General features: G+C 45.0%; 1 protein-coding gene across 1 annotated transcript; it reads left to right on the top strand.

Moving 5' to 3' along the window:
- Window positions 1-1229: 1229 nt before the first annotated feature.
- DIPK1C (divergent protein kinase domain 1C) lies at window positions 1230-20220 on the top strand. The gene is made up of 4 exons (XM_081918382.1): window positions 1230-1635; window positions 11644-12321; window positions 17107-17271; window positions 19593-20220. Exons 1-4 carry the CDS (start codon window positions 1456-1458, stop codon window positions 19833-19835), a joined length of 1266 nt encoding a protein of 421 aa, XP_081774508.1. The 5' UTR covers window positions 1230-1455; the 3' UTR covers window positions 19836-20220.
- Window positions 20221-20342: the final 122 nt, after the last annotated feature.

Here is a 20342-nt window from a genome sequence, read left to right as displayed (position 1 = left end):
GTATGCAACCAATCGCAATATTCTGGGATTATCAGTTTATGCTTCTGTAATTCCAAGGCTGTTGTTGCCCTTTTCATTTCCCAAGCTTATAATTCAAGGGGAAAACTTACATTGGCTCTATAGGATGTACAATGAATTTGAAATTCTTTCGGCAACTCCCCCCCCCCCCCGCACTTTGATAACCTTCTCAAAACCTCTCATTTGTGAAGACAGCCTAATATGCCCTTTGGCTTGTTTGAACAAGATACAGTACAGCAATGCCAGCATTTCTTCCCCATAAAGGACAAATTATACTGACAAGCTTGCAACCATCTATGGTTTGCAGGTGTTAAGATAGGAAATTAATTAAGATCAGATCATGGAGGAGAAGGGAGAGTGGCAGGAAGGAAGGAGTCATGGAATTGTAGAGCTGGGAGGGACAACAAGGGTCATCAAGTCAAGGAAGGAGATAAAAGTGAAGGAGGACCATAGAAGGGCAAGAGGGAGGTAGAGTTATAGCCTTGCAGGGGTGCCAACTTGAATTAAATATGGGGGGGGAGGTATGCCCCGCCCTGCATAATCGATCACGTGATTCCGCACAAGCACACCTTTAAATAGCAATGCCCATCCATTTCGGAGGGGGGGGGTCCAAGTCCCCTCAAATCTTTTATTGGGGGGGGGGTTCTGAAGGATTGGCTCCTTTGTATCCTTGTCTTTGTAATATGGCTTTTCATTTAATTTACGACGCCCATCTCATTTGGATATGTAAGTAAATTAATATATACTACTAAAATATAGCTTATAACGGAAAGCATATCGGGGCGTCAGAGTCCCCAAGGAATAACTGAATAGGACCGACTTGCATGTGCGCCTTCGAAAAGGAGAGCATTCCGGAGTCGCCTCTTTCAAAGTGTCCATCAACCATCTCGATTTTGAAAGGAACAGCGCTGCGGGAGGAAGCGCGCTCTGTCTGCCTCTCCCTCCTGGCGGGCTTCCTCCGCGTCGGCGAAAGTTTGCCGGGCGGGCGGGCCAGGAGGGGAGCCGTGCAGCTCCTGTCCGAGGGACGCGGCAGACAAAAGGGAGGCGGACCTACGTGGCTTCCCCTCGAAAGGCAGCGCGGCTGCTGCTGCTGCGCCGACGACGACTGGTGGCCGCGGGCGACTGCGAGGCGGCGCGCTGGGAACCAGGCGAGGAGCGCGGCTTCCCCGGAGGTCAGATGCGCGCCGCGGGAGGCGCCCGCCACCAGACGCGCCCGCCGCGCTCCGCCCGTGCGCTTGGCTCTTGGCTGCACGTTGCAAGCCGGGCGGGCGGTCAGGTCGCGCTGGAGACTTCGCAGGAAGCGGGGAGGCAGCCCGGGGCGCGCAAGCGTCGCTGATGGATCGCCGGGACTCTCCTGTCTGCTGCACGGGCTAAGGCGGGAATCCCCTGCAGCAGCAGCAGCAGCCCGGACGGGCGGGCGGGCGGAGTGTGCAAGGCATGCCCGCCTTGAAGCGCCTGCTGAGAGCCAGGCTGGGCAGGCGCTGCTCCGCCGCCTTCTGCCTCTTCTGGGCTGCGTGCGGGGCGGCAGGGGGCGTCTTCTTCTTCTTAGCGCACGGCGGCGTCCTCCTCTCCGGGCGCTGCACCGACGAGCAGAGCCACAGGATCCTGGCCAGGCTGGTAGGTGGCCGGGGGCGGCTGCGGAGGGGAGAAGGGGAGGGTGGCCCGAGGGCGAAGTCCAGGAGAGCCCCCTTCAGACCGAGCAGGAGAGACCCGTAGTCGGGGCCAGGCTGTTTTGCGCCCTAGGCGAGCCCAACTACTTGCACAGACAAAGCACACACCGGGGGGGGGGACTAACTACAATTGCCCAATTGTGCAGGGCTTACCTGCTTCCCTCCTCAACATTTTATTCAAGTTGGCACCCTTGGATAGAACAAAAACTGATCTGTATAAAAATGTGCCCCTCTAAAGTGTGCGCCCTGGGCGCTGCCTCGTTGGCCTCATGACAGCACCCGCCCTACCGGCAGCAATGCCTTACTATCTGAGGCCAGGAAGCCGGCAGGCTGGTGAGCGTGGTGGAGAGGAAGGCAAGGAATCCCACCATAGGCATAGTGGCAGAGGCAGTTCTCGGTTTGCCCCTATCCTTCTCCCTGCTGAATTCTACTCAGGAGGGAGAGGAAGCTGACAGGCAGGACCACTCCCTGGACTGGTTGCTAACTAAGAAGGCAGGCAGGTGAGGGCAGACCTGGGTGGCTGGGGCAGGGCCTCCTTGACCCAAACTGACCAACCTTCATTGACTCCACTGCCGAAAACGACATAAGGCTCGGCCACACTTCTTTTCTGGTCCAAGATTTGGAACAAACGTCAACTAGCAGAGAACCAATTTGTTCCAATTCAGCACTGAATGGCAGGTTTTCCCAGAAAAAGCGGCAGGACGTGAAATGGCCCTCTCGGACCTGTGCCTCAAAATCATGGGGCAAGCAGAGGAAATCTCAGACAAAATAGGGGTGGCTGAGCCTGTAGATGCACCTGTGCGGACAGATCCCACCTCTGGATGAATCCTATTTCAGAGCCAGGCGGGCTAGTAGACCTCATGGGAAGGAGGTTGAGTCCTGGTGGGCAGCAGCAGCAAAAGGCCAGGTTGGATCAAAGATGTCAGAATTAAACATTCCCCCATGACATTTTCTGGATGTTCTGACCCATGTGCCTTATAGATTGCTTTGCGGCATTTATTTCCTGTCTTCCAAGATGGCTTGTGTGGTTCTCTGCTCTCTTTTTTATCCTTGCATTAACCCAGCAAGGCAGATTAGACAGTTTTATGCTTAAACATCCTAGTTTAATAGAAATATGAACCTGCCTGTCTCTCGGGGAAGGGGCGCAGCTCAGTGGCAGAGCAACTGCTTTGTATCCAGAAGGTCCAAGGTTCAATCTCCAGGTGAGACTAAGAATGAGCCCTGAAACCACTGAGAGCAGTTCCAAATAGACAATATGGAACTAAATGGAGCAATGATTCAATCTGGTATAAAGCAGCTTCCTATGTTTATAGTCCAACACTCTATCCGCTACATCATGCCACTTCTCTATTGCTCGGGGAAAAGATGGAGCTCAAGGCCAATTGAACTTAGTAGGACTTCACTTCTGAATAAGTGATCATGGGATAAGCTGTAGGCATTGATTTAACAGAAGACTAAGAGTGAAACAGGAGTGTGGATGGATAAAAGACCATGAGGGGGATTAATAATTAAAAAAAAGTGGGTGGAAAGCCTAATATTTTTGCAAGAATTTTGAGCACTGTGGATACTTACTGTGGATACAAGTGCTTAATTTGTAAAATGAGAGGTGCCTGGAGTTTTTCATGATTTTTGCTTGAGAATAACTTGGTTCCAGATGTTAGGAGCTGATTGTTACAACTCAGTGGTGGGGAAGGAGGACGTCTCCACATGCTGCCAGAAAATCCAGAACTCCTGAATTATATGCAATTGGCAGGCATAACGTGAATGTAAAACAAAAACAAAAATCCTATATACACCTATACATCTAAATAAACTTTATTAATTTTGTTAGATGTTGTAATACTAACAGTGTAATCCCATGCATTTCTACTAAGAAGTAAGTCAAACTTAGTTCAGTGTGACTTTCTCTGAAGATGTGCTTCAAACTGCAGTATTCTATTGACATTCAGAAGTGCTTTTTATAAACCTATCCGTTGTGTGTCAAGTACCAAGAATTGAATGTATAAATGCAATCCGGAAGTGGTGAGACACGAAACGATACAAGGGCACACATTATCTAAAATCTGTTCCTTTATCAAGGTGGTCTGCATTAAAGGTGTCTCTCACAATTAAAATGGCACACTCAGTTTTCAAAGGAGCTATGAATTTTGGTAGAGACTGAGATACATGAACTTTCTGTGCAGCCAACCATTTGGTACATCAACTATGTACCAAATGTTGGAGAAAAGTATGTGGGGGGGAAATAATCCCCACCTTTCCAATAAAACTAATGCAACAAAATTTTCTCTTGGATTTTTCTTGGATCCATCCTTGCTTATGCATGTGCATGAGACAGCCGAGTTCAGGACTGCTTTCTGCCAATGGTATCTGAGTCTCCAATTGTACTTGTTCCTGGAAAAATCAGACCTAACCTCAGACATTCATACCTTACGATTCAGTTGCATTATTCCATTTGTAGTAAGTCCAGTTGCACTCAAGAGGACTTGCTTCTAGATATGTATAGGATCGCTTTGTTAGTCATTCCCCCCCTTCAGATAGATTGCTGCAATTCACTCTACATGGGGCTGCCCTTGAAGGAAGCCTGGAATTTGGTTCTGGATGCTGCAAAATGTCTGAGGATGGCAAGATGGGCTGTGTTAGGCCATGTTAGGCAAGAGGAACTATAATGAAGCGATTAATAGGATCGTGTTAATTGCATTGACACAATCAACATAATGTGTAGCTTGGCCCAGAGTTAAGCACTTATAAATCCCATTGAAATAAATCGGATATAAAAATACTTTGGGTTATATCCAGTGTTAGCCCTGTTTAGATCAGACCCCTTGAGATTAATGGACACGGGTAAATTAGGTTCATTAATTTTAGTGAGCTGCATTGAACTGAAGTCTTGTGCTCCCAGAAGCCAGCACAAGTCCCACCAGGGCAGCAGGACTCCTCCTTCCCTATGCAACCTTTACCCATGTTGTCCACCCCAAAATCTCTTTGGGAGGGTCGGGACAACCTGCAGAACAGGACACAGAGCAGGGAAGGGAGATTGCTTCACCTGGAAACAGTTGCCTTAGTGCAGGGTTTCCCAAACTTGATTCTCCAGCTGTTTTTGGACTACAACTCCCATCATCCCTAGCTAGCAGGACCAGTGGGGTTTTTTTTGGAATTGTAGACCAAAAACAGCTGGAGACCCAAGTTTGGGAAGCTCTCCCATAGTGTGATATTTAATTCCACCCAGTGGGTCTGCTTAGTTTGATACAATCCTTTGGTTTGGCTGGGTTAAAGGTAAAGGTAAAGGGACCCCTGACCATTAGGTCCAGTCGTGGCCGACTCTGGGGTTGCGGCGCTCATCACGCTTTATTGGCCGAGGGAGCCGGTGTACAGCTTCCGGGTCATGTGGCCAGCATGACTAAGCCGCTTCTGGCAAACCAGAGCAGCACACGGAAACGCCGTTTACCTTCCTGCCAGAGCGGTACCTATTTATCTACTTGCACTTTGACTTGCTTTCGAACTGCTAGGTTACGTTTTCATAATTTTGTAGTGCCAATAGCATAGTATTATTGGCAGCAATTGTTCTAGGGAATAGCTTGTTCCACATTCACTGCTTAATTTTAAAAAATCGGGGGAAACATGTAAGATGCTGTCACCATGTTATGCCACAAGGTGCCATGCCATTCCCTTACCTCCACTGTGCCATACCATAGTTAATAGATTATATAGCCAATTCTGGGTTGGTGGCCCGTAGATGATAAAGGATCATGCTTTTGAGTAAAGACTAATGGGAGCCAATGAATCCTTTATGTCATGAATTGGAGATTTGTGAAAGTATTGGCATGAAAAGCACTAGGAGACGAGCAGCCCATGCTGATGGAGTTTTGCCTGTGCTTTGAGGAGGGAGGGGGGGTGCGTGAGGGAAACAAGCCAGGCTGCTGATTAAGGGAATCGTCTGCTGCTTGCAAAGCATTTGCCACTGTGACTGCATCTTACACCTTTGAGGCAGCAGTTACTGTCAATTAAAGAAGACAGAGCATTCAGCTGCCAGGTCTAGCTGATAAAACGCAGTAAAAGCAGAAAGGGGGGGAGGCAATTTGTATTTTCTAGTGAGTTTTCAAGGCAACTGTGTAGGTGGGCGTTAGGCTGCTCAGCTCAAACATCTGCAGTCCATATCCATTAACTTCCCCTGATAAAATAAGAGGATTTATTATTTTAAGATAGCTGGAGGAAGGTTTGCTCTGTTTTGTCTGTGCGACAACACATATCTAGAAAGTAGGAAAGTTATTCCAACGTTTTCCTAGCTTTCAGCTGCATAGTGCATTCTTCCTGAGCATATAATATAATAAACAGCACAAGGGGCAAAATAATTTCTTGCTGGAAATCTGCTGCAGCCTATAAAATGCCCTCTCTTCCCAGTCTACACCCAGATTAAACCAGAGCACCTGTGTGTCGAGGTGAAGTGTTGTGTTTGAGCTGTGACTTACAAACATTTTCGGACCAAAATATTGTGTAAGGAATTGTCTCTCAGCTTTACAAGATGAGCATAGAGGGTTAAATAACAGGCCAAATTCCTTTATTTGCAAAGGGCTTTTGTCAAATGGGAAAGGAAGCCTAATGGAAATTAAATAATCTATTACGGTAGCAAGCTATTGATGACTATAAATTTTCCTGTGTTGTGTATAATAAACGAAGACAAATTATGTGCTTCTGCAGCCTTGCCAACTTCTTGGAAAGAGCAAGAGGATGAATTCTTTCTATCCCTTCTCCGTGGCAGGCAGCTGCAGTGCTGGATACCTCTGAGATATGGAATATTTTCCATTTCCTCCGGAGCTCTGCTAGAGCTCCAAAACAATTTGGAGGTATCTGACATAGCTTTGGGAATCACATCTGCATTATTCCCTTTGGCCTGTGTCCTAACCTGGATTCCAGAAGCAGAAAAGTTATTTGCAGCCTCATCCACAAACCAGATAAGCCAGAGTGCTGCTCTAGGATTTAAGCCAGTTCAGTTCTATTAACTCCAAATAAACTAATTTGGTGGGGTTGGGGGGTGCCTGTAGCTCTCTAGTTGTCGTTGGAGTAAATTCCCTCTCATCCCTGACCATGCTGGCTGGAGCTGATGGAGTCCAACCACATCTGGAAGGCCATAGAGTCCCTATCCCTGAACTAATTTGTCTTACATTCTAACAGACCAATTTAATTGGTTCCCAATTATTCCACGGGAAACTAACCTTGTGTTTGCAGTCTAGTCCTCAGAGTTGTTGCATGATTTCTTTAAGAGAGCTTTGTCGTTTACTCCTGACTCTTTGCAATCGCTGGGAAGCTTTTGGATCAGTTGTTTATTGAGCATTTATGCTGATATGTCCACATCGAACTTATACGGTGGTTATATGACTGACACTAGATGTTTATTGAGATTCATCCTGATATGTTTGCATGGAGGCCACACAGCTTGTGAGAGTTATCCCACCCTTTGCAGTGCAATTTCCCATCACTTTTATTATAGGGTGTTTTGCAGTTAGAAAAGTGACGAGATGATTGCACTAGAAAGGGAGGGAAAATTTGTGCGAATAAGCAGGCTCCCTGGAAGCTCCCTCTTTTGCAAGTAGGATTGGGGAACCTGTGGCCCTCCAGATGTTGTTGGACACTAACTCCCATCAGCCGCAGCCAGCATGGCCAGTGGTTAGGGATGATGGGAGTTGTAGTCCAGCAACACCACAGGGGGAGATGCCAAGGGAGCACCAGCTCTTACAAATATATAAAAGGGAAATGGATTGCTTTAGCGATTGGCTATAAAACGGATATTCTCGAATTTACTTCCATCTGTCATGTCGTACTGCTTGCATTAGTGGATGGCTTCAGGCAAAATCAGTGCTACTATTTAAATGCAGTTTTTCGAGTCTCTGCACACAGAAGTCTTTGCAGGCGTAAGTAAGATAGCTTTTACAATGGCGTGTGCTGCAGTACTCACATCCATTTGGTTAAGCTACAGGCTTTCGTGACCTTAGGAGAACTTGGCTCTGGAGATGAGTAAAGTATGCAAATTTCTCTCTGAAAAAGGCTGGGACGCATAGCTATGATGGATGGATATAACATTTCAAATGATTGTCGGGGGTGGGGATGGGGGAGAGGTGGAGATGAAGAAGGAAAATAATACCTGAGCTCACAGCTGTTTGATAAAACCAACATGCCAGGCGTTCAAGACAAGCTGCTTTGGGTTGTATCCCGTGAGGATTTCGTGCTGCTTGAAAGCACTTCCAAAGTTGGACACTCATTTTGTTGCCAATTCAGCCCTGATGGCCTCCACAAAACAGCATGGGATGCAGGGCTACAGCGGGAGGTATGGTGGAATTGGTGGACATCAGGGTTTTGTGGAAGTGCCAAGCAACATTATGTTCAGCCTTCCTCCCCCTTTTAGAATTGTAGAGTTGGAAGGGACCCCATGGGTCATCTAATCCACATTCTTGCTCTTTGGAACTCGCTATGATGGTGGTTTTATTGCCCACCCTTCAGCCTCATGCCCAAGGTGGGCTACAATGATTTAAAACTCAGTTTCAAAATACAATTAAAACACACACATACACAATCTTAAAAAAAGAAAAAAGGCTGGGTCCTGAAAGTATGCATATCACAGGTGTTGAAGGTCAGGATTAAGAAGTGCTACAAACCTACTACAGAGCATTATGATGGCCAGTTAAAAGTATATTTGGGCAACCCAAGCAAGGAAAAGGAACATCAGTTAATTTACAAAAGTTGGTATTCAAGTAACCAATCACATTGTAGCCATTTACTTGCTATTTTGTGATGATGGTAGCAAGGCTGATCCCAAATTTAGAAAACTTGGGGCATTGCCACCACTGGTGGTGGGTGTTGTTCTCTTCAAGATATAACTGACTGATCTGGTTATCAGGAAGAATATTTCACCCAGGGGAGAAACTTGGCAGAGCACGCAACAAGTTCTGCTCTACTATTCGTGGCTCCCAGAAGGACTCAGGAAATGGTATAAAGCGGTGTTTCTCACTGTAGCTCCCTTCCGACCTCTTTTCCTTCCTGTGGCCCACCCCCTGCCCTACCGGTAGAAAGGTAGCTACTTAAATGTTTTGTTTGTAAATAGAACATTTTATTTATAATTTTAATAATTTATACAAAATACAATTACATTTAAAAAATATATTTTTGAGCATTTCTCAACCAATGGGACCCTTGTGCTTGTTGACCAGAAACAAGCTTTTCCATATCCGGTTCTATTGTGTGAGGGATAACTGAAGATCACCTCTGTCCATTTTGTTAAGACGGTTCTGCATGAGGCTGAGTAACTCTTGCATGCAGCTATGCACCTCCTTTCGCAGTAGTACTTGCATGAAGAAACAGCACACCCGCATAACTAACATTGCTGCAGCCATACACCTTGCCTGGGACAAACAAGATGTGGGCAGCTTAGTGTGTGCAGTGGTAGGGTGTGGAAGTGGGAGAGAGAAGGAAGCAGATGCGACGTTGCCACAGAGGGCACATGGCACTGCATCCACTGAGAAGCATGGTCGTTTCTCTGTTCATTCTACTTCTCTGTTTTCTTTTCTCGGTCACTTTTCTGTTTTCTTCTCACTTTCCTCTGTGGCCTCCTAGTCTCATGCCCCCCCCCCTTATGCGTTTTTCACCTGTGGCCCCCTTGGAATATCAGGAGTGGGCGGGCAGGGGACCATATGGCCCCCAGTTAGGAAACACCAGTTTAAAGATAACTGATAGCAGTTCCTCCATAGCACTGTTGGAACTATTTATTGGCTCTCTCATAGGAGCATGCAGGGTTTGCTTCCAAACTTGTATCTGGGAGGCTTTTGTGTGAAGGCAGCATTTCTATGCGCTGTGCGTGGAAGGGGGTGGCGAGGCATAAAAGCTGACACACCATCGCCATTGTTGGCGATGAGCTGAGGCAACTTGGCATCTGATAAATATAAAAACACGGGGCAGTATTCAGCTCCTGTATCCCTTCAGCACAAGGATTTCCGCTTGCACAATGGGATTCCCTCTCCCTGCCCCTGCAAGGGCCCTGCACCCTCTGCTCCAGAGCGTTGGGGGAACCCCTAGAACAGATTTAGGGGTTGCACAGGGGGCATTCCATTGCACAAGCAGAAATCCTTGCACTGGCAGAATGTTTTGTGAACCCTGTGCTGGATTCTACCCTTATATTCTGTAAGTAATCTGTGCCATTTGGAACTGCTCCAGATTTTGCTCTCTCCATCCCTCGCATGCAGAGTCAATAGCCAATAGAATGTAAGCTGGCAGAGACCTGGGAATGGGATGAACTGGCTGGAGAAATATGAGAGAGCCTCGCGGGGCGTGCATTTTCTGGGGTCCAACATTCTCTCATGTGAAAATATATTGTGGGAAATTCCTGGCCTGAAGAATGGGGTGTGTGGAGGGGAAATTAACACAGAAGTTGGTATCAAGCCACTAACTGGCTGTCTGATTTTCTTCATCTTCCACCCTAGCCCTCGTCGGTCATCTTCTCCTCCAGAGAGCTGCCTGGAATAGACTTTGCAGCTGCACTTCTGGAAGGTCTGAATGGACACAGTTATGCAGATTGCTTATACTCTTAGAAACAGAGGGATGGAAACAATTATGGCTGGAGGAAGGGACTGGCAGGGGAAATCCTGTTTATTTATTTTGGTGCATTTGAGATGACCACATAACTATAGAGTCCTGATTTCTTTTTTGTCTCTTTGGTCATGAACTGCAGAATTTGCAAACCACACAAATATGTCCCATCATACCATTTGTCAGTAGACACCAAGTGACTTACCAGCAGGTCTTGATTAAGAGACTGCCCAGCTTTGTTGTACAACAAGCATGTGGTTTTTGTTTCGTTTTACAAGACCCTGCATATTTTCAGCTTGGCAGATAACAATTGCTCTAATGTCGTCACATGTTAGGATGTACAGAGGCAGACTGTAGCTCTGAATTCTGTGTGGTCACAACTCCCCATGCATTTCAGTTGGTCCCACAAAATGTTTTTATAGCAAGTTTCTCCACCACCATAAGAAAACTAGTATCATAATGCCTTACAGCTGTTTATCTTTATCACTGCTTTTAATCATTGTGTAAAATTTTAGGCTTTCCGGCAGCCAGTTTTATGTGTGGCAAAAAAAAGTGGATGTGTCTGTGTTTTGAAGCAACAAGCTTCATATTGCTCTCTATGATTATCTGAACCCTCAACCACCATCTGGGTGTACAGCAAAGGCAACAGGCCCAAACCAACGAGGCACATTTTTATGTGTCTTTACACATGTGGCAGAGAGAAGGAGAAAAATGTTTCCAAAAGTACAGACCGAACTCACCCTTGGCATAGGATCCAAAGGAACCTGAACTTAGGGTGTCTCCTGACAGTATTTTGTGGGAGGGATTCAAGTGCATACTAGAACTTTAGAAATGGACTTCCTGCATGTAGGAAAGTGACAGGGAAATGCACTGGAAAAAATTGGGTTGAATGAATGGCTAACGGGCAGATGTCAGCCCATCAGAATGAATGCTCAATGAAATTCAGATATATATACAGATATATATATACAGATATACACAGACTTTGTGTAAGCAAATCGGGATGAATGCTGAATAAATAGGCCATCTAGAGGGAACCCTTAGAGCAAAAGTACAGAGCTTAAACAACATGAGATACAATTTACTGACCTTTGTGGGCTGTCTGTTTATGAGCTTGCTACCCTCGAAACAACAGCTAGCAAGAGTTTCCAGGGAGTTTATGACCTGTCAGATCTGCAGGAAAGATGGAACAGCAAGCATGGGCAAACATCTCCCTCAAACTTTCCTGACACCTTTGCTGTGTGTTACTTTTGTCTGTGTCATGGAGAACTTGAGTATGTAAAGCTCCTGCAGGGATTTGTCCTCTTCCCCTACTCTTGATGTGACTGGAAATGGTGGCTTTCTGCTGTCAATTGATTCTTTCTTTCTTTCCACGTTTCTCCAGTGCCTTGACTATAGAAAAGGAGCCTTGACAGGAGACCTTTGCGAAGACTTATGTGTGGCACAGAAGTTGATATACAAGCGCTGCCTTTATTACGACAGAGGTAAGAAGGTCATCCAAGCTGACTGGAGAGGTCGCCCAGTGATCCTGAAATCCAAAAATGAAATCTTCTCTAGCTACCACCACCTTGGCTTTCTGGAAGAAATGGAACCGCAGGGTATTCCAGAGGCAGAGCTCCTCCTGATGGTTGCTTTGGAGATCAAGAATGTTCTGGGTCTAGAACTTCCTAATAACACTGTGGTGCCTTTGTGGACGAAGGGGAGGGGCCCACACTGGAAAGCGCAGCTGGCTAGCATGTGGTCCCTACTCCAACAAGAAGAATATATTTACTTCAGTGTGCTGCAAGACTTCAGTAAACATGTCCTAAGGGTCATTGGCTCCTGTGGCCACTTCTATGCTGTGGAGTACTTGACCGCTGGGCATACCTGGCAGAAAACTCTCTTTTCTGTGGAAGATGCGGTTGGCGTTTCCTTTTCTGGAATTCAAAGCAAGGCTAAGGCCATCACCGAAATTGCCATCAGCTTCCTGGATATGGTAAAACATTTTGACAATGACTTTTCTCACCGGCTTCATCTCTGTGACATCAAGCCGGAAAACTTCGCCATCCGAAGTGATCTGACGGTAAGTGAGGACCTTGATGTCATAACTGTGGTTTGGGCACATGTAGCATGCAACTCATAACCAAAGGAGGTCTTCTTCTCCATTGATATCCCATATGCAGAGCCCTGTGTCGCACAAGTGTTCCCAAATGTTGACTGGCCTTGGAAATTTGTCTGCTCAGAAACATTCATACAATTCATTCAAAGCACATGGGTTCTCCCCCCCCAAAAAAAACACACACTATGGGAATTGTAGTTTAAGGGTGCTGGGAATTGCAGCTCTGGGAGGATAAACTACAGTTCCCAGGATTCTTGAAGGAAAGCCATATAATTTAAATGAATGGTGTGGATGTGAGCCAATGACTGACTTGATGAATCTATCACCTATTTTGTTGTCAGAAATCACTTGCCTTCTGCAAGTGGGTCCTGCACTTGAAAAACTGCCTCTTTTGCAACAATATGTTCTGAACAACAGAACAAGGTGTTTTTTGACCATACGAGCTATGTACCAAAAATCAAATAACATATAGAACAAGTGGGACTTGCAACAAAATGTTGCAGTGTGAAGTATTCCTGTTCAGAGTCCTAGCCTTTCCCGGGATATTCTCTTCCTCCACTCTATTTTTCCCAACAGAGACTTAGTGTCCTATGGTCACTGAGCACACTTGATTTGTTTTCCCTCCCTGTTCTTTAGTGTTTTCCCCCCTGAAGATTTGTGTGTGTGTGTGTACTTCTGCTAATTTCCAGGTTCCCAAGCTGATATCTCCATCTAGCTGGTGCTGTTTTAGCTACAAAATGGCTAGAACTTCCATATCTTGGAGAGTCAAGTACTTGCCTTGAGCATCTTCTAGAAGTCTGCTGGCTTATAGCTGACATACAACATAGAGGTTGGGGACAGAGGATGCTTTGAGAAATTTTGTTATTGATTTGATCCATTGTGAGCCTTTGGTGAATAGAAATCGAATTCAATACTGGGCCTCAGCTGATATTTTTTGTGAAGATGGAGCCTTCTGTAGAAGGCTCTTCAAATCATACTCTCAGTTTAACTTGGAGCAAATTAATTTCCTCCTGTAGAGTGAAAGTAGAGTATGTTCATTAACACGGCTGCTGCCAGCAAAGCCAGTATTTATTAAGTATGCACACAGAACTTTGCACTAGAACGTGCTGTGCAAAGGTTAAGCGTGTGGTGATTTAAAGGCATAGGTGTGTTTTTACTCTCCAATTTATTTTTGTGTTTGTTCAGGTGCATAATTAGAAGCTAGGGAATGGGTGGGAAGCAGCAAAAAAGTGTGAATTATTAAGTGAAAGAGATTTTGTTTTTTAAAAAAGCTCTGCTTACCATATGTTAAATCAGATTCAGCACTGCCACTATATAGCACCACTTCATTCGTTTGAGGACGTCTTCTACCTGATCAGATTATAACAGCATCCTTCACCCATAGGGAACTGCTAGCTATTCACCAACGCCATGCCTACATGGTGCTGACAGTTCTGCCCCCTGCCTGCCCACCCTGTCATGTCCCTCTTCAAGTCAGAACTGTTAGTTCGCTGGATGCCAGTTAGTGGTGGTAGCCAATGACTGCCTCCTGCTCCATGCTGTGCTGGTTGTGTTGCTGGTATAGTCCTATTGATTGGACCCAGACTGTGATTCATTGCTTTGTAGGTCCGTGTCTGAGTCTGTCCCCGAGTCATAGGGCAAATGTCAGCCTTGGTGCCGTCGCATCTCAAGCTTATTCATAGGGAAATGAGTGGTGGTCAAGTTAGGCTTGATAGCGCTGCCAAAAAAGTTCTGAAGAATAGTGTGGGAAAGCAACCAGTCTCATGAAAAACGTATAACTTATTCCAGCTAGTGCCAATGCCTCGCCATTTGCATTAATCTAATATACATCAGGATTTGCAGTTGGAGGGCAAACATGTAGAGATCACTCTTGATTTCTGGATATGCCTCTTGGGACTAATACCAAACTACTGATGACTTCCTTGTTGCATCTTTGTTGTGTGTGTCTTTTGTTGACTGCTTTTTGGCACACAAATTGGCCCTGAGGCGGCCCCATGCTTGGCTAGTCTGCCAGCATGAGTCTTCTGTGTGTAAACTAATGGAATGGCTGGTATATTCTATTTCTTTTCTTCGGCAGCCTGTACAAAGCTGAGTTTCAGCCAGGCTACCTCACATACGGAAAATAAAAGGCAGGGCACGCACATTAAGAAGATCTGGTCCAGTTATGTGCCTAATAACAATCCACCCAACAAAACCCAGTAGCTGGAATTTTTTTTATCAGTGGACCCACTTAAAAAATTAGGAGCTCGATGAAGTTAGAGCAAGCTGCAGAATGCTACATACTAGATATGTTTCTGATATTGCCTGCATGAACTTGCGAAAGGCCCCGGGGTGTGTCAGTCTTCTAAAGCTTTCCAATAAGTCTTCCAAAAGCGCTTCGAGCTGAGGTCTGCTCAGAAAATGAGAGGGCCATTTCAAGTTCAGTACTTTCACCCTGTCACTCAGACAACTGTGGGTTTGAAAGCTGCCTTTTCTTCTCTCACTCCCCATTACTTTAAATGTTGTTTTTCAAGTGCAAAGAGTTTCCACTGTAGAAAGTGTTGTACTGACAGCTTGGAGACTAGAATTCACAGTTCACATTATCCACAGAATGAACATGAAGTTGGCAGGCAAATATCATTAGAAGCACTATTATCAACTCCTTTTGCTTTAAGGGTGTAATCCTATACTGAAAATCTGCTGGCTGAGGGGCAACAGGATATTGTGGCAACCTTGCTGTGCTGGCTGAGTGCCAGGTATGCCCCCTGAAACCCTCAGAACAAAGTCATAACAAACATCGCCACTACCCCTCCAACCAGCTGAACTGAAGGATTCCCACCTTCTCAATCTATTTGCAGTTTGTGGTGTATTCTGGACAAATTTTAATCTTTTTCTCCCCTTTTAAAACCAAGAAAGATGTGCGCAGAACAAAATGTTAATATCAATTTTGTGAAGGATGGCTATCCCGGCCCTTGATACCTGGCATAGTCTCTCCAAAGCAGAGCCCTCATTCCTTCTATTGTTTGCAAGCACACACTCACACACACATTGTCAAAAGACTTGGGTTGATGAGGCTCACAGTTCAGCAGTAGCCCCACCTCAGCAAGTTGCAGTTGTCTACATTTCTAAAGCATTAAAACAGGTGAGGAACCCTTGGCCCTCTAGACGTTGTTAGTCTACAGCTCCCATCATCCCTGACTATTGGCCAAGCTGGCTGGGGCTGATGGGAGTTCCAAGTCCAAGAGCATCTGGAGGACCAGAGTTCTCCTTTATCCCTGCTTTACAATTATCCCAGTTCAGAAGAGCAGCACTGATGTGGGTATGTATTTACTAGGGGATGTTAAATTCAGGTTCCCACTCAGCTCTCACAGCGTATTCCTGGACCACTCACAGTTTCTCCTTCCTAATCTCCCTCACAAGGTTGGTAATAAAAAATGGGGTCAAAGGGTATTCTGCTTTGAGTTCCTTGGAGGAAAGGTGGACTATACATAAAATCTCTGCACAAACCTTTGCTAATCTAGAGGGTGGAAATAGCTTACTTATTTGGATTTTAAATGGTTTTCTTGTTGTTGCTCCACAGCGATGGAGAGTATCTGGACTTGGGGAATCCTCAGCAGTTGATGCTACCGACAATGGAGAATGTAGCATCTCAGAAATAGATTAAATACTTGAAAAACAGACGTAATGGAGCAGTTCATGAAACAATTTCATTTTTTCATAGAAGGAATGAAAATATTTTATCTTAATAAGTTGAAAATGACCAAAACTCTAAGTTTACCTGGTGGCATGGTGGTGACTCCAGAAGACCAAAAGGATGAGGTCTGTGCTATAGATGCACTAGAAAAAGAAAGTTAAAAACCCACCCGTAGTTGTCATGGGGACAGTGGAAATAGATTCACAGACAAACACCCCTAGGCAAACAAACAATAGCTGCAGCCACAGTAAATGAATGAATTCATAACATGAAACTCTGCACTTGATCAGATGCTGACTTTATTTTTATTTTTTCATGATTGCCAAGCTTTATTTTAACGTTTTTGCTCTAATGTATTAGGAATGTAGCAGATGTAAAGCATGGAACAGTAGGAGCCAGAGGGCAAGAGAAGGAGAGAAATCACCACAATTGGAAGCAAATACCGTATTATTGTCTCAAGGGGGGTAGCTGTACGTCCACTAAGTCCAGCATCTAAAATTATCTAACTGCACACAATGGGTGGGCCATTTGGTCACCTGAACATAGGAAGTTCTTTTATACAAGGTCAGGCTATTTGCCCATTGAGCTAAGCTTCTTATTTTGTCTCCTCTGACTGACAGCAGGACTCCAGGCCTTAGGGAGAGGTCTTTCTGATCCTTTTAAATAGGAATATCAGAGACTGAACCTGAGACCTTCTGTATGCAAAGGATGTGCACTACCGCTGGGCTATGGGAAGGGTCAGCTTGCTAGAGCAAATGGAACAGAATTTATGTCATCACAGAAACCACTCCCCTTGTGAAGGAGAATTGACCTACCTTATTCCAAGGCTGCCATTTTCTCAGGGATCTCCGAGAAGAACTTCCCCTCCTGTCTGTTACTCATGCAATTCTGTTTCAAGCCTTGGTGTTGCAGAGCTAATCAGCGAAAGCTCCTCCACTTGTAATGTCTAATTTTCTCTTGCATTCATCTCAGAATGCTTGAATCAGCAGTCTTTAGGGCTCAGGAACAACGAGAGCAGAAAAGTGGCAATTTGCACGGACTGTTGTCACCCTTGAATGCATTTTTCTGGTTTGCAGGTGGTGGCTATTGACGTAGACATGGCTTTCTTTGAACCGAAAATGAGAGACATCCTTGAGCAGAACTGCACGGGCGATGAAGACTGTAATTTTTTTGATTGCTTTTCAAAGTGTGACCTGAGGAGCAGAAAATGTGGAGCAGAGAGAGCCAATAACAACCTCCAAGTGAGTGGCTACGGGCTTATTTGTCTCCCTTACTGGATGCATGTCTTGACTTTAAAATACCCATGAAAGTGCAAGTTTAAAATAAATGATGCTGCGAGCGACTGTCACTTAAGGACTTATTCACACATGCATGCACACCACTCGATGACTGCAGCTCCAAGCAGTAGCTTCCATGGATGAACAAGCTTTCACAGATGTAATCAACGCAGGCAGAATTTCGCATCTTGCCGCATCATCACCTCAAGCAGAGTGTGTTTCAGTGAAGATGAGTGACATCTAAAGTGGCAGCGTTCCATGGCTGGTACAGGGTTGCTGCCAAAAATGGCACCCCCATGGCAAATTTTGCTTACTGCCGTAACATCAAGTGATACCACATTGATGCAGTGTCACTGCTTTGTCTAGATAGCTAACTTCCAACAGTAGCCAAAGGTGTTGCATGGAGGGTGGGAAATCTCACATTGTAATGGCATTGCATCACTTGTCAAGTCCTTCTAAGTCCCTTTCACTCATCATAGTAAAGCTGGGCAATATCTAGTTTTCAGCATTGTGATATGTCATTTGCTAAGTGTCACAATATAACAATATATCATGATGTTGGAAATAAGGATATACAATAGTACCTTGGTTCTCAAACTTAATCCATTCCAGGAGTCTGTTTAATTCCTGAAACCATTCGAAAACCAAGGGGTGGCTTCCGATTGGCTGCAGGAGCTTCCTGCATTCAAGCGGAAGCTGCGTCGGACATTCGGCTTCCGAAAAACATTTGCAAACCGAAGCACTTCCAGCTTTGCAGCGTTCAGGAACTTATTTGTTCGGGAGCCAACCCGTTCAAGTTCCAAGGTACCACTGTAACTATGTAGAGATGAACAGAATAATGTGCTGGCAACTGCTACTACTTAGGGGTCTAAAACTGATACATTTTTACTTACTTTTAACATATTGTTACAACTATTATTTTGTAGTACAGTGGTACCTCGGGTTAAGTACTTAATTCGTTCCGGAGGTCCGTACTTAACCTGAAACTGTTCTTAACCTGAAGCACCACTTTAGCTAATGGGGCCTCCTGCTGCTGCCGCACTATTTCTGGGTTAGCGGAGTCTGTAACCTGAAGCATATGTAACCTGAAGCGTATGTAACCCGAGGTACCACTGTACAAAGCAACAGGGGCAGCAGGAATCATGAGAGAAGCAATGACCAGTTTCACGGTTTTCCCCACATCACAATATTTTACGTAGCACCCACATCCACATTGTGATTCATGATATGTGGCCGTATAAAATATTATGTAACCATGATCACAAGGTGGACTTCAAACCGGTTTTGGACGATGCATCAATACATCATAGCTCCCGTGTTGCTCTACGCAGAAGGGGGCCCACACCGAGCAGTGGCACCCACATGAACAACACTACATGGTATGCATGGACCCTTCACACCCTACATGTGTGAAGGCATAATTGCTACCTAGAACCCTGCATAACTGTGGTTCTGGATTGCATGGAAGCCTTTGCACATATCAACTGCACATTCAGAGGCTCCAGATGTCCACATTGTTTGTGCAGATGGTAGAGGGCTTCCTGGTGTTCCTTTGCAAAGTAATAGGGGAACGATCGGGAGTGAAGAGGATTCTAAACAATTATGCCAGTGCTGCTTAGGGTGGCATTCCCATTGTAGGTGTACCATGTAGCCCAGCTGTCATCTATGAGATCAAGTGATGTATGGACTTGTGTGTGAACAGGTGACTCCAGCTATGGATGCTTTTTTGGAGTGGAAGCAAATGGGCTCTTCTACCTATCATTCTGAATGAATTAGAAGCCTTTGTTGTCACTAGGGATGGACAGCCTTTGTCGGTCCTCTTTTATTCTTGCTGGCACTCAATCATAGGTCATAGGAAATAATAGGAAATTAATATTCCTCATGAGACTTCCCACTCAACATGGAAAGATCAGAGGGTGATGGGGATGGGAACACGGGAGGCAGGGATGGTGTGTGTGTGTGTGTGTCCCCACAACACACCTTGTGTCTTCATGCATTCCTTAAATGCCAGGAGAGAGCATATACACTCCTTTTGCAAGTAAGATGACAGAGTGCACTATAGTTTGCAGTTGGTTTAATCAACCAGAGAGTGCAGGTTTCCTGCTTCCAAAGAGCCAAAAAAAATAAATTAGAACTTATTACTGAACTTAGATAAATTATATGACTTAACAATAATCCAGTCACATCAGCAAAATATATTTTGCATGAAGATATTAACCTTAAAGTTGGATGGGACTAAAAGATCTTGTGTGTGAATTACTGCTTCTCTCTCTCCCTTTCCACAGGTCATCTGTGAAAAAATATTCCGGCCCTGGTTTTCTCCCAACTTCATGGGATCTGCTGTCTCCTTTCCCCTACAGCTGCAGTTACAGAAGGCAGTGCAGGATTGTGCGGAAGCCAGCACCAAGGACACTGGCCATCATCAGAGCCATTCTTCACATTCTCTTTCTGAGTTATACCATTTGCTTCGAGCTAGTCAAAATGAACTTCAGAAATCCGGTAGCTACCCTCATCAAATTCACCAATGATTACTATTCAGGGGAGAAGGACTTTCTGTTTTTTTTCTTCTCCATTCAATAGAATTAATTTCCACTTAATGACTTCTGACTGTGCTTTTCAAAACTGTGATTTGAAGAGGTAGCGTGTTTATTATTAATACTCTTTGAAATGCAAAATCATTTTTATTGGACTCTGTTTTTGCTTCATCCCTGAACCCATGCTGCTTCTCCCCTGCTGTTATCTTGCATTATATTGTTTATCCAAAAAGCAGCAGCACCCGTCCAAACTAATGTATGACCCAAGGGTGGAACAACATTTAAATTTCAGAGGTGCTTTGGAGATGGGGGGGGGGGAGAGAACAGCTTTGTAAGATTAATTCAAGTTTGAAAATAAAGAGCTGGGGTGGAGTGGTCACCTAATTAATGTTTTATTCAATAGAGATTGTGTAGACTAAGATCTTTGTTCGCATGAAAGGGAATAGATATTGGAACGAAGGATAGTTTTCTTGCTGCCTGCCACTCATTGCTATTTAAGTC

This window comes from Podarcis melisellensis (assembly GCF_964234715.1).
Source record: "Podarcis melisellensis genome assembly, chromosome: 7".
Taxonomy (NCBI): Eukaryota; Metazoa; Chordata; class Lepidosauria; order Squamata; family Lacertidae; genus Podarcis; species Podarcis melisellensis.
The sequence above is the reverse complement of the archived record's forward strand: the minus strand, read 5'-3'. Positions and strand labels throughout refer to the sequence as shown.